General features: G+C 47.0%; 1 protein-coding gene across 4 annotated transcripts in view; it reads left to right on the forward strand.

The window, feature by feature from the left end:
• Positions 1–12,601, forward strand: part of LMF1 (lipase maturation factor 1) — a 152,846-nt gene that overhangs the window by 8,124 nt on the left and 132,121 nt on the right. For 3 of the 4 annotated variants that reach the window (XM_053991562.1, XM_053991561.1, XM_053991560.1), the window contains exon 2: positions 119–439. In XM_053991562.1, coding sequence (XP_053847537.1) covers positions 289–439 — 151 coding nt within the window. In that variant the 5' untranslated portion in view covers positions 119–288. Of the gene's footprint in view, positions 1–118; positions 440–12,601 lie in introns of those variants that run through there. The other variant, XM_053991563.1, reaches the window with a different exon arrangement.

Below are 12,601 nucleotides of genomic sequence, written 5' to 3' on the forward strand. Positions count from 1 at the left end.
TCATGGAGATAAGGACTTGGGAATAAATTCCTTCCAAGAATGGCTCTGCATTCAAACCAGCTCCCTCATGCTGGGTGATTCCTCACAGAGTTTTTCCCTTCTCCTTGTTCCCCTGCAGTCGTGGCCTTCCTGGTGGCCTTTCAGCAGAACAAGCAGCTGATAGGAGAGAAGGGGCTGCTCCCCTGCCAGCTCTACCTGCAGGACATCAAGAAATACTTCAAGGGGAAGGTCGGCCTGGATGCCCTGAGCTATGCACCCACGCTCATCTGGTTCCTGGACTGGTCTGCCATGGACAGCACCTTGGATTGCCTGGCCCTGGCTGGCCTGGCAGTGGCAGCCTTTGTGCTGCTGACTGGCTGTGCCAACATGGTCCTCATGTCCCTGCTGTGGCTCCTCTACCTCTCCTTGGTCAACGTTGGACAGATCTGGTGGGTTCTCAGTCCCTCTGCTCCGCTTTCCCCTCGTGCTGTTTTGTGCTACACCTTGGTTTTCCTGGTGCCGTTTGGGTTTCCAGTCCAATTTGTGATTGCTCCTCACCAGATTGTCCATGTAGGAATGTGAGATAAGGACAGCACCTGGCAGGGATGATTTATGGGCACAAATGATTTATGGGATGTCCCTGCTCTGTCTTACCTGGGAAATCCGCCCTGAGTTCTCCTCTGTTTGTTGGTGCAGGGTGGGGTTTGATGATCCCTGTGGCTCCATTCCATGATTCCATGGCATTCCACGATTCCATGGCACTCCACACTGCGTTATCCCAGCTCTGCAGTGCTTCCCCTCATGGCTGTTGCAGGGGAATTCCCTCAGTAATTGCTTTTAGGGTGGTTTCTCAGTTTTCAGCTCTGCCCAGGGGAGAGCTGCAGTTCTGTGCTTCAGGCTAAGCACAGAAAGTTGGTGGGGGGAAAAGGAGAAACCCTGACTCCTGTCAGTCACCCTGCTGCAGGGGAGGGCTGTGGTGCCCAGATCAAGGGGTTTGGTTGTCCTTGCTCTTGCTAAGGCCCCAAATACATTGTTTGAAAGAGGATGTGCCCTGAAAACCCCAAATTCCATCAGGTCACCTCCTGAGGTGCCTCTCTGCTTGCAGCTGAGCTCACGTGGAGGGAAAAGCTTCTGCCATCAAGAGGTGCCCAGGGAGATTCTGCCCAAATTTTCTGGCTTTACAGCAGGACCCCTTTTCCACAGATGGGCTGAGTGGATTTGATTTTAAGGGTTTGCATGTGCTGCCCCATTCACTGCCATCCTACTCCAGCTGGAATGTAAGTGGGTGAAGAACAGCCTCTGAAAAGCTCCATTCTCTGAGCTCTTAACTCAGCACCAGCTTAAAGCTGTGAGACCAAGCCCAGAGTTGGACAAATAACTCAGTGGATGGTTTTTCACTGCCTGTTTCCAAATTATTCTGGGATTTCTTGTCTATTTTCTAGATGTTTTAATGTGAAAGGACAGGAATTAAAGCATCCTTCTGCTCTGGCTTCCAGGGATACAGGAGCAAAACCTGGCTGTGATCCTTGGCTTCTTCCTCTTTGTGTTTCTGTTTAGAGGGGAGAAAGAAAAAAATCCCAACAACCCTCCCCCTGAAGCTGCCAAGGTTTTGTAGCTGAGCTCTGGTGACTCCAAGGCTGGAGCTTTGAGCTGTTAATTCCTGGAGCAGTGGGATAATTAAGACAGGCTCTCTTCATTAGTGCCCACAGCTCTCTGGAGTGCTCCCTGTGCTGGTGCTGTAGAGCTCTTGTAGTTTTATTTTTTTATAAAATATTTATGTAGTTTTAATTTTTATATTCCAATTTTTAACACCTGGAATATGATTTTTTTTTTCCATGTCTTGGAGCAGTGGGTGCTGTGCCTTTCCTCTGCTCCCACTCCTCCTGGCACGGGGGGTGCTGGCTCCTCTGGCCAGTCCTGCAGAACTCCTGAGGTCTTCCCAAAACAATTCCAGCTGTGCCTGCTGAGCTCTGAGTGGCTGTTTTGGCACCTTTCTTAAGGAAGAGGCAAAGATGGGGGGTACAGAGAGGAGCCTTTCCCTCTCCTCACCAGCCCTTGTCCAAAGCCCAGTTCTGAGCAGGAGGAAGCTCAGGGATGAGGGTTGGGGTCCTCTCCCAGCTCCAGGACAATGATCCTGGCAGGAATGCACCTGGAGCCTGTTGTGGTTTGAAGGAATTGACTCCTGATAGTTGAGATAAGGCTGGATTATTTTTTATTTTCCCCCTCCTTTGCTCCTTGAGATTTAGGGGGTGAAATTTAGCCTGGTGTGCAACAGAAGCACACCAAGGGGGAAGGGATAAGAGAAAAGGGGGGATTAGAGGTGTTCCCTCAGCTGATTTTCCTCTTAATTTCAGTATTAAACAGGAAATGAGGTGGTTCTTGGGAAGGGCTGAGGGAGAAGACTCCAAGCAGCCCAGCTCATCCAGCTGTGGGCTCATTTTCATCTGGGATGGGCCAAACCCAGATTATTCCTGTGGTGCCTGCAGTGAGACATGGAACTCCCTGGACAGAGGGATGCTGGCTGCTCCCAGCAAAGCAGAGCTCCCTCAATCCTCACTGTCCTTCAGGAGCTGTGCTGCTGGAAAGGGAGCAGCTCACAGTGCCCAAAATCTGCAGTGCTGCCCTTAAAACCAAGCCTGGCCTTAAAACCAAGGCTGGCTTTGAACCTCCCTTCTCACACTGGTTTGTAGGTGGTGCAGTGATTGTCTTGCTCCCAGTTTGGGGCAGGCTGAGAGGTTTTGGTGGGTTCTGTTGCTTCTCCAGAGCCACCTGCAGGAGAGCACAGCTCTCCTGAAGTGGGGAGGACAATGCCAGGCATTCCTGGCTGCAGTGGTGAGGCAGCCCAGCAGAGAGGTCTCTGAAATGAGCAGGAAATTCTTCCTGTGGCCCAAATAAAAAAAAAAAAATCCTTCTGTGGCTCAAAACAAAAACATTATTTTCATTTTTTTTGTACAATTTTGCTGTCCCTATCCACTGGCCAGCCTGGACTCCTGTGAGCCACCCCCTGGGCTCTCCCCATCCACCAAAATCCTCTGCTGAGCCTCCCTGGGAAGCCACTCCAGGGAAGGTCCAGCAGGATCAGCAGGAGTAGAGCTCTCTTCTTTAGGCCAGTGAGGGACAATTTATTCCTTTTATCGCCTTTTTGTCTATTTTAATTTTAAATGTCCCTATTTGTTTTGGGCTGCTGAAGGAGCAGCTCTTTCAACTGCTGCCCAGCTGGCTTGGGCTCAGCCAGGGGAAGCTTTAGAAGAGCAAAGGGTGGCCTTTGAAGGGCAGGACGAGTTCCCTGCCTGCCCTGGCCCCACCTGGCAGCTGGGGAATATCCACAGGCCAGGGGACAGCACAGCTGAGGGCTTGGAGGGCCTTAAACCCCTCAAAAAACTGCTCCTCTGAGCTGCTTGCAGGATAAGAGTATTTGGGCAGCCTAAAATCCCAAGAAGCAGGCCCAGCTTGTGTCCCTTGGCTTTGGCTGTTCATTGTCCTTGACTCAGCAGCCTGAAATAAGATGTGTTGTAAAGGCAGGTGAACCCAGGGGGAAGGAATGCTGATGTCAGCTCAGACAGAAGGCTGAATGATTTCTTTATTATAACTATGCCATAATCCATTAATTTACTATTTAAAGGAGATACTAAAACCACAAACCTACTTTTCTAACTCCCATATCTAACTCACAACTCCTGACCCTCTCTGAGTCCAGCCACAGTGGGTTGGGTTGGATTGGATTGGGTTGGGTTGGATTGGATTGGATTGGGTTGGATTGGATTGGATTGGGTTGGATTGGATTGGATTGGATTGGCCACCAGGCTCAAACAATCCTCACCAGAATCCAACCAAGCAATCACCCCAGGGAAACAATTCTCCAAACACATTCCACATGGGAAAAACAAGGAGCAGAAATAGAAATTGCTTTCTCTTTCTTCTCTCTGTGCTCCTCTATGAAAAATCCTGAGAGAGAGAAGAATGTGCTGCCACAAAGATGCACTGTGGTGGTTCTCGAAGTGAAGTGACCTGGCAGAGAAATTTATTTATTTTGGTGCCTGGGAAGTGTGGGGTTGAGATTGCCAGTGCTTTCCACCTTGAAATGTGGCAGTTTTTGTCATTCTGGGCACAGTGTTTCCCAAAGCAGCTGTGGCTCTGTGCAAAGTAAACCTGGGTGTGTTTGGGGTCAAGGCCACCCATGTGATGGTGTCACACTTCCATCAGAAGCTCAGTGTGTCTGCCTTCAAATACTGGTGGTTTTTTTTTTTTTTTTTTTTCTTTTTTCCCCATCTGCCACTTTGAACTTTTTCCTTTTGAAGTAGGAGACTGTAAAGAAGTTCAAAATCTGCCAGGACAGAGGAATATTTAATATCTGACCTGTTGGGTGAAGTGCTGAATCATTATGTTCATTTTAACCTTGATTATTCCTGTCATTTCTGCAGTAGTAAAATGACAGTAGTCAGTTTGGATCGAGTAGAAGTGGTTTCAAGATCTTTAAAAAAAGATTTTTGTGAGAATTCCTTGTAGCCTGGCATCCATTTTGCAAATCCAGCTTGTCCAGAGAGCAGCTCCACTGGTCCCATACAAGTGGCTTTGCCTTTTTCCCCACTTCCTCCCTCCTGGATATTCCTAGCGTGGGTTTTCATCCATTTAAACAAGAAGATGGGAGAAGCTTGGTTGGTTTAACCAAAATCCTCATTGCAGGTGACCCCAGAAGCCTCCATTTGTGGGGTTGGTGTTTGTGGGGATGAGCAGGACAAGCTCTGTGGGAGAGGCTTCCAGCAGGAATTAAATCAGTTTCTGCACCAGAGTCACTAATGCACTTCTAAAATGACTGAGTAATTCTGAGATAAATTCACTTTTATCCCCCAGTAAGGTGTCTCCAGAGAGCTATTACATTTTCTTATAGAAACAAACTTTTCAGCTACTCTGCCACTGATCTCCTGTTTCTTCTCCTGTTGTTTCCTCCCTTCCAGCATTTCCAACTGGCATCTGAAAACCCTTCCTTCCCTTGGGTTCTTGTGTTCCCAAAGCTCATTGCCCATTGTCAGACAGCACAGATTAAAAAAAAAATAAGCTGGGATTGTGGGATTTTCAAATCCTTTATTTTCTTTCTGGTTGAGTTACAGGAGCTCGAGGGAATAAGTTAAACAAGGCAATAAATAAAATGTTATAGCACGAGGTTCTTTTTAGTGTGCTCTTCCCTTGGGGAAAAGGGTGGGGCAGCTGCTGCCAGCAGGGATTTTGGGGGGGGGCCCAAAAGGACCAGGCAGGGATTTGGGGGCCCACAAAAGGACCAGGCAGCACCTTTTTATCCTGCAAGGAATATGAAATGTGCCCTTTGAAGCCCCAAAAATGGCCCAGAGGGGAGGAGATGCCTCAGTTTCTGCCCCTGAGTTCCTGGTGGTTTTTCTTCTTGAGCTGCTGGAACAGAACAGTTTGGAAGCTTCACATTAAAGGGCATTTTGGAAGGCCAAGTGTGCAGCAGGTCAGGAAGGCTTGGCTCTGAGGCAGGTGCTTTAATTGCAGTGAAATGAGTGTCCTCAGGAGTTCATCTGCAGCAGAGAAAGAGGAAGGGCTGGAGTGTGGTGGAGGCTTTGTGGGGTTTATTCTCATGAAAAAGCACTTGAGCCATGCAGGGTTTAATCAGGGTGAGCTGAGGGCTGGGTCAGGCTGAGCTCCAGTGCCTGCTGGGGCTCAGGGAGTGTTTTCCCTCTCCAGGAGCATGTGAGTGGCCATTAAATGAACCTCTTCCAGTGCTTTTTCCTCTTATTTTCTCCACCTTTGGGTTCTGAGACTTCAGGTGCTTTGTCCAGAGTGATCCAGCCCAGGAAAGGTTGGAGACAGCTCTTTGAGTTTCTTACTCCAGTGTGGAAAGCAGCCAGGGTGTGAATCAGGGCTGGATTTGGCAAAACATTCCCATTTTTGAGCACTTTTGGTTGTGACCCTTTGATGCTGAGGGCACAAGAGTGTGGATGGGATCATCCTGGAGTGGTTTGGCTTGGAAAGGAATTTAAGGATGATCCCATCCCACCCCTGCCATGGGCAGGGATGCCTTCCACAACCCCAGGCTGCTCCAAGCCCTGTCCAGCCTGGCCTGGGACACTCCAGGGACCACCAGGACCTCACCATCCTCACATTCCTTCCCACTCTCCCACCCAGCCCTGCCCTCTGCCACTTTGAAGGCATCCCTCCCTTTCCTTGTCAATCTTCTCTCTCCCTCTTTCCTGCAGGCTCCCTTCAGGTCCTGGCAGGTCACACTTAGGTCACCCTGAGGCTTTTCCAGGCTGAGTAATCCCAACTATCCCAGCTCCCTCCCTCTGCCCATCCTGGGCTTTCCTCTGGCCTGGAGGAGCCCTGTCCTGAGCAGCAGATGGAAAAATCCCCCTTGGAGCATCTCCCAGCAGCCCAAGGCAGCAGGAGTCAGTGGCTCAGGGGTTTTGAAGCAGTTTGGATAATTCAGGAAGATTTTTTTTTTTTTTAATGGGATGTTTCCCATGTTTTTTTATTTTTTTTGCAGACCCTGAAAATTCAGGAGCTGTGAAGAAAGGAATGGCAGCCTGGGTGTCCTGGGTTTTATCAGGACACGTGGGAAGTTCTCAGGGATTGCTGCCCAGGCAGGAATGGATGTGGCAGCTGTGCTTGACAGGGTGACCTTGGCAGGGGCTTCCCATCAGTCTCCATCCTGCTTTATCATTTCTGGGAGTGATACAGGCTTGTACTGAGGGGCTGTAATTCTTAACTGAGACCAGCTTTCCGTTCAGGATGGAAATGGAAGCAGAAATTCCTGTTGTGCCTGAGTGCAGTGTCCAGTTTTGCGTATTAAAAAGAAATATCTTTAGATAAACCTCATTAACCAATATCACCTTGGTGCCTTTGCTAAACTGGAGGTTTTTACTGCCTTGTAAACAGAACCCTTTTTGCAACCTGGCTTTATTTTCCCAGCTCTCCAAAATACCCCAGAAACAACACCTAGAAAAGCCAGAATATCTTATTCCTTAATCTGGCCTTGGCAGGGAAGCTCAGGAATTTCTTTGTTATCTCAGCCTCGCATCCCTTTTGCTCCGAGCTGCCCTCCCTCTGTCCCCAGCAAGAAAAGATGATCTCTGCAAACATCAAGCCAGAGTTGCAGGATCTCAGGGGGTCATCCTTCCTGCCCAGGAAGCTGCTTTTTGGCACTTCCTCCCCGCCCAGAAGAGAGGGAATGGATCGGTTTCAAAGAATGCTGCGAGCAGCCCTGAGCACTGGGGATGACACATTAATGAAAACAGAGATTAATTCCATGTGACACCGCTGCCTTGCAGCACAACTGGGAGCTAATGAAGCTAATGAGAACCATATCTGGGGTGAGGGATGGAAACTGAATCGTGGCTGATGGCAGAAATGGAGCACTGAGTGTTTTTTTCCCCCCCTCCCAGCGTGGGGAAGGTTTCCCCTCCTTGCCCCGGGTTGGGGTTGAGAGGTCCCAGTGGGATCTGCTCAGCTGGGATCTGGAGTGGCTGGGCAGGAGGAGCAGATCCATGGCTGGGTTAGTGCTGCAGAGCTGGAATGTGGGAGGCTGCTGGTCCTGGGGGAGGCACTGGGCAAAGTGCTGGGCAGCAGGGGCCAACCCCACAGAGATTCGTTAATGCAATTAAGGGATTCCTTTTTTAATCAAGCAGTTCCTGATATCCTGTTCTCCTGGGGTTTTACCTGCAGAACCTTTCTGCTGGTAGCAGCAGGATCCCAGCAGTGCTCAGGAGGTGATTCCCACTGGTTCTGGGTCCTGGGTGTGTCCAGGCTGAAGCTGATCCCGAGGTTTTCCATCGGTGTCTGTTGTAAAACGCAGGCGAACCCAATGGGAGGGAATGCTGATGTCTGACTCCAGTTCAGAAGGCTGAATGATTTCTTTATTAGAACTATGCCATAATACATTAATATATTATATAAAGGAAGATACTAGAACTACAAACCTATATTTCTAACTGCCATATCTAACTCACAACTCGTGTCCCTCTCTGAGACTGCAGCCACAGGTGGGTTGGGTTGGATTGGATTGGGTTGGGTTGGGTTGAATTGGATTGGATTGGATTGGATTGGATTGGATTGGATTGGATTGGATTGGCCACCAGCCCCAAACAATCCTCACCAGAATCCAACCAAGCAATCACCCCAGGGAAACAATTCTCCAACCACATTCCACATAGGAAAAACAAGGAGCAGAAACAGAAATTGTTTTCTTTCTTTCTTTCTCTCTGTGCTCCTCTATGAAAAATCCTGAGAGAGAGAGAAATGTGCTGCCAGAGGTGTCCAGCTGTGCACCTGCAGCTGGGGCTCATCCCAGCCTGGGCTCTGTTCCCATTTCCCTTTCCCTGGACTCAGTGTCCAGCCCGAGGAGCAGCTCCCAGTGGGGTTCCCAAAGCTGCCACCTCAGCACTGGCAGGATTTGACCAGAGCAAGCCCCACTGGAGTCTGACAAACTGGGCAGTCACCCGAGCCAGGCTTTGGGATCATTTTGGACTTTGGGAAGGAGCGTGGGCAGAGTTGGTGGGTGCTGGGGCTCAGCTGCATAATTCCCATTTGCTCTCCTGACCAGGCCTTGCCAGGGGAGCACAGTGTGATGTTTTGGGAAGAGCCAGGTGGATGCACATCCCATTCCTCACCCCCAGCTTGGCTCCAGGCACCTTTCCCAGCACGAGGAGCAAAACCTCCTCCTCCTCCTCACCCTTTATTTTTAATGTTAGCCGTGTTCCTCCCACTTCAGTGTGGATGTTGTAATTACAGAGCACAGAATCCCAGCTTTTAGAGCTCTGTGACCACAAGAAAGTGAATCCAGAAACCAGACTGGTTTCATTTGCTCCCATTCCAGCTGATTTCCTCCCCCCACCATGGCTGTGCAGTGCTGAAGGCTTGGCAGGGACCAAAACCAGCTGTCAAATAGGTTTCTTACCCCCACACTTTTAAGTTAATGATGTTCTGAAATTAATGGTGCACCAGACTAATCCTGGATCTCATTTTGATGGATTTTGCCAGGGATGTTTCCCAACTGGGCTGGGGAAGTGAATCCCCAGGTCCCAGGAAAAAAAAAAAAAAAAAAAAAAAAAAAAAGGGTGTTTTTCCATCCTAAGTGTTTACAGCTTTAATTTGGTTGGTATATTGTGGTTTTCCAGCAAGCTCTCAGTAACTTTTGGAAGCTGTGGATGAGCTTTTCCACTGCTCAGAGCCAGGGAAGTGGCAGTGCCTGGGTGTCCCTTTGCTCTGGAGGTGGCTGTGGGCACAGGAGAGGCTCAAGCCTTGGCACAGGGTGGGGAAAGCTGAAGGAGCTGAGTTGGATTAGCTGAGAGACAATTTAAAAAGTGAATTAAATTAATTAGCTGAGGGAAAGGAGACAGAGAATAAAGTGTATGAAAGAAGCAGAGAGGTTGTGGAGTCATCCCTGGAGGTGTCCCAGGCCAGGCTGGACAGGGCTTGGAGCACCTGGGACAGTGGGAGGTGTCCCTGCCATGGCAGGGGTGGCACTGGGTGGGATCTGAGCTTTTTCCAACCCAAACCATCCCAGGATTCTGTTCTCTGTCCTGTCTCCCTGGGCACAGGACGAGAAGCTGCTGGTTTGTGTGGTGGGAAGGCAGATCCAGGTCAGGCTTGAGGAAAAGCCTCCTAACTGCCCACGTGGAATAATCCCAGGCTGGATGCCTGGAGAGGGAGGGGAAATCCCAATTTCTGCCTGGCCAGGCCTCTGGCTGAGGTGATTCTCTCACAATCCTCTCCTGGGACAGGTGCATTTCCCACATTTTCTGTGCTTCTATGGCTTAACCCTTCTCAGCACCCTGCTGGCTTTGTGGCAGGTGGCTCGTGCAGCTTTCCCTGTGGCTGGAATTTTGGAAGGAAGCTCCTTTTGGTTGCCTGCTGTTGCCTGGGGCTGCTCCAGAGCAGGTGATCCCCTGGGATATGGAGATCCATCCCTCCCTGCCAGAGGGAAGACCTGCAGAGTTAAAATGCCACATTCCCAACCTTCCCAGGGATGGGATTCCTCCCAGTGGAGCTCCCACCATGTGGAGACCTCCTGGAAAACCTCCTTTTGGGGACCAAATCCTGGTGGAGAATAGAAAATATCCCTGTACCCAATAAATTTTCCCTCATCCCAAGTTCCAGAGCCCAGGGAAGAGAGGGATTCATGATGGAGATGGAAGTTGCCATCTGGGATCACTTTCCATGGGGGATGTTCTGCATGGGGAGCAGCAGTGGGAGCTGTTAACACCAGCTGCAGATTTAGGGATGAGCAGGGAATTCTCTGCCTGTGGGAATTTAGCTGGGAGGTGTTGGGCACTGCTGGGCTGGAACTGGTTTTACTCTGGTTTTGTTACAAATTCAGCTGGGTTTTCCTCAGAACGTGCAGAATTTATAGCTGTGAAACAGAGTTTATAGATGTGAAGGTAAAATCTGCCTGGTTTATCCTATTTTTAATGGACTCTATTTGGAATATATTTTTTTGGGGAATATTTTACAGGTTTAGAGACCCCTGTCCCAAACAACCCCTGCATTAAATAACCTGTGTAGCTCTGGGGTAGCTGAGTGGAGAAAGAAATGTGAATTTATGGGGCAAGTCTGGCTGATGAGCTCCTTCTCCAGCAAACAAAAACCATCATCCCTCCTGCTTTGCATGCAGGAAAAAAAGGAATTCTCTGGAAAAGGTGGCATTTTGTGTCAGGTGGGGAATTCCTGCTCCCTGGGAGCTTTTGTATCCTCAAAGCCCTGACAGCAGGAAGTGTTTTCCTTGGGAATAATGGGGTTCAAAGCAGGTTTTGCTCTCAGTTTTTACTTCCCAGGAATATACTGAAGCTAGAATTAATCATCAGGACAAGGTGGTGAAAACAATTTAACTCAAATATTAAATGATGTTTATGATTCCCAGCTGATCCTGGCTAAGTGGGACATGGATTTTCCTCCCCTGACAACTCAGGGCTAAAAATGTTGTCTCTCCCAGCAGAAAGCAGCTGTGACATCACTTTTTTAATGGGATTTATGCAATCCAAGTGGAATATCCTTTGAATCAGCAGAATCTTTTGCAATCCAAGTGGAATATCCTTTGAATCAGCAGAATTTCTGCGTTTGACAACACGCAGATCAAAAGTTCTGCTGGTGAAATTTACCCCCAAGCCTGCGAAATCAAATCCATGTTTTTCCTTATCTGTTGGGAATGTTTTAAATACCAAAATGTGGGGAAAAAAAAAAAAAAACAACAAACCCCAACTACATTTTTTTTTAATAAATACTTCTGTTAACTCATTATAGCCGCCTTGAAAAGGGAAACTGGTGATTAAATTCCAAACCCCAACCTGAAATCCGTGGGAGTTGGGTACCTGCCCTGCTTGTACCTATTAAAAATGAAGAAATCCCTGCAAGAATTCCTGCTGTTTTTATGGATTCGGAGCGGGCCATTTGGTTTGGTTTCCTTGGCATTTGTCTCGCAGGCTTCTTCAGAGAAATAAATCCACAAGTGTTTGCCTGTCATCACATGACGAGGCCGGGAGCCTGGATTGATGTAATCAGCACCAGGCACACGTCAGAAAACTTCATGTGGTTCAGCAAAATACAATATTTTATTAATTCCTCGTTTTGGGGAGGGGTGTTTTTAATGAGCCTCAGGGGGTTCTTAACTTGTGCCAAGAAATGAGAATAATTCCAGTGAGTTGGTGTTGAGCAGCACCAGGAGCGCGGTGGAGATCAGCAAAGTGAGGTTCCCCTAATGACAAATAACTTCATTAAAAGCTGCTTTTATTATTAATTAAATTACAAATTGTCCTGCTTTTTGTTTTTTTTTTTTCTCTCTTTATACATCGGTGAATTTGTAGGAAATTCTTGTTGAATATGGTGTGAAATATTGAGGTTGGTTAGGTCAAAAAGCCATCAATGATGAGAATAAAATGCAACTTATTCAGGAGATTTTTCAGTCGTAGCAAATCCTTCTAAAAATCTTTGAAACCTGGTGTGTGTCTTAGAATTGGGGTGGTTTTTTGGGGGGTTAGTTTAATATGCTGCAAATACAAATAAATACAAATACATATAAATAAATACAAATACATATAAATACAAATATAAATACATATAAATATGTATTGGGGTGTTTTTTTGGGGGGTTAGTTTAATACAAATAGCTCAAATACAAATAAGTATTAATACATATAAATAAATACATATAAATACAAATATAAATGCATATAAATATGTATTGGGGTGTTTTTGGGGGGTTAGTTTAATATGCTGCAAATATAAATAAGTATTAATACATATAAATAATTACAAATATAAATACATATAAATATGTATTGGGGTGGTTTTTTGGGGTTTAATTTAATATGCTGCAAATATAAATAAATACAAATACATACAATAAATACAAATACATATAATACAAATATAAACACATAAATATGTATTGGGTTTTTTTGGGGGGGGTTAGTTTAATATGCTACAAATACAAATAATTATAAATATATATAAATAAATACTAATACATAAATACAAATACATAAAAATACAAATATAAATACATATAAATATGTATTGGGGTGTTTTTGGGGGGTTAGTTTAATATGCTGCAAATACAAATAAGTATTAATACATATAAATAAATACATATAAATACAACTATAAATGCATATAA

Source organism: Vidua macroura, chromosome 16 (genome assembly GCF_024509145.1).
Source record: "Vidua macroura isolate BioBank_ID:100142 chromosome 16, ASM2450914v1, whole genome shotgun sequence".
NCBI lineage: Eukaryota > Metazoa > Chordata > Aves > Passeriformes > Viduidae > Vidua > Vidua macroura.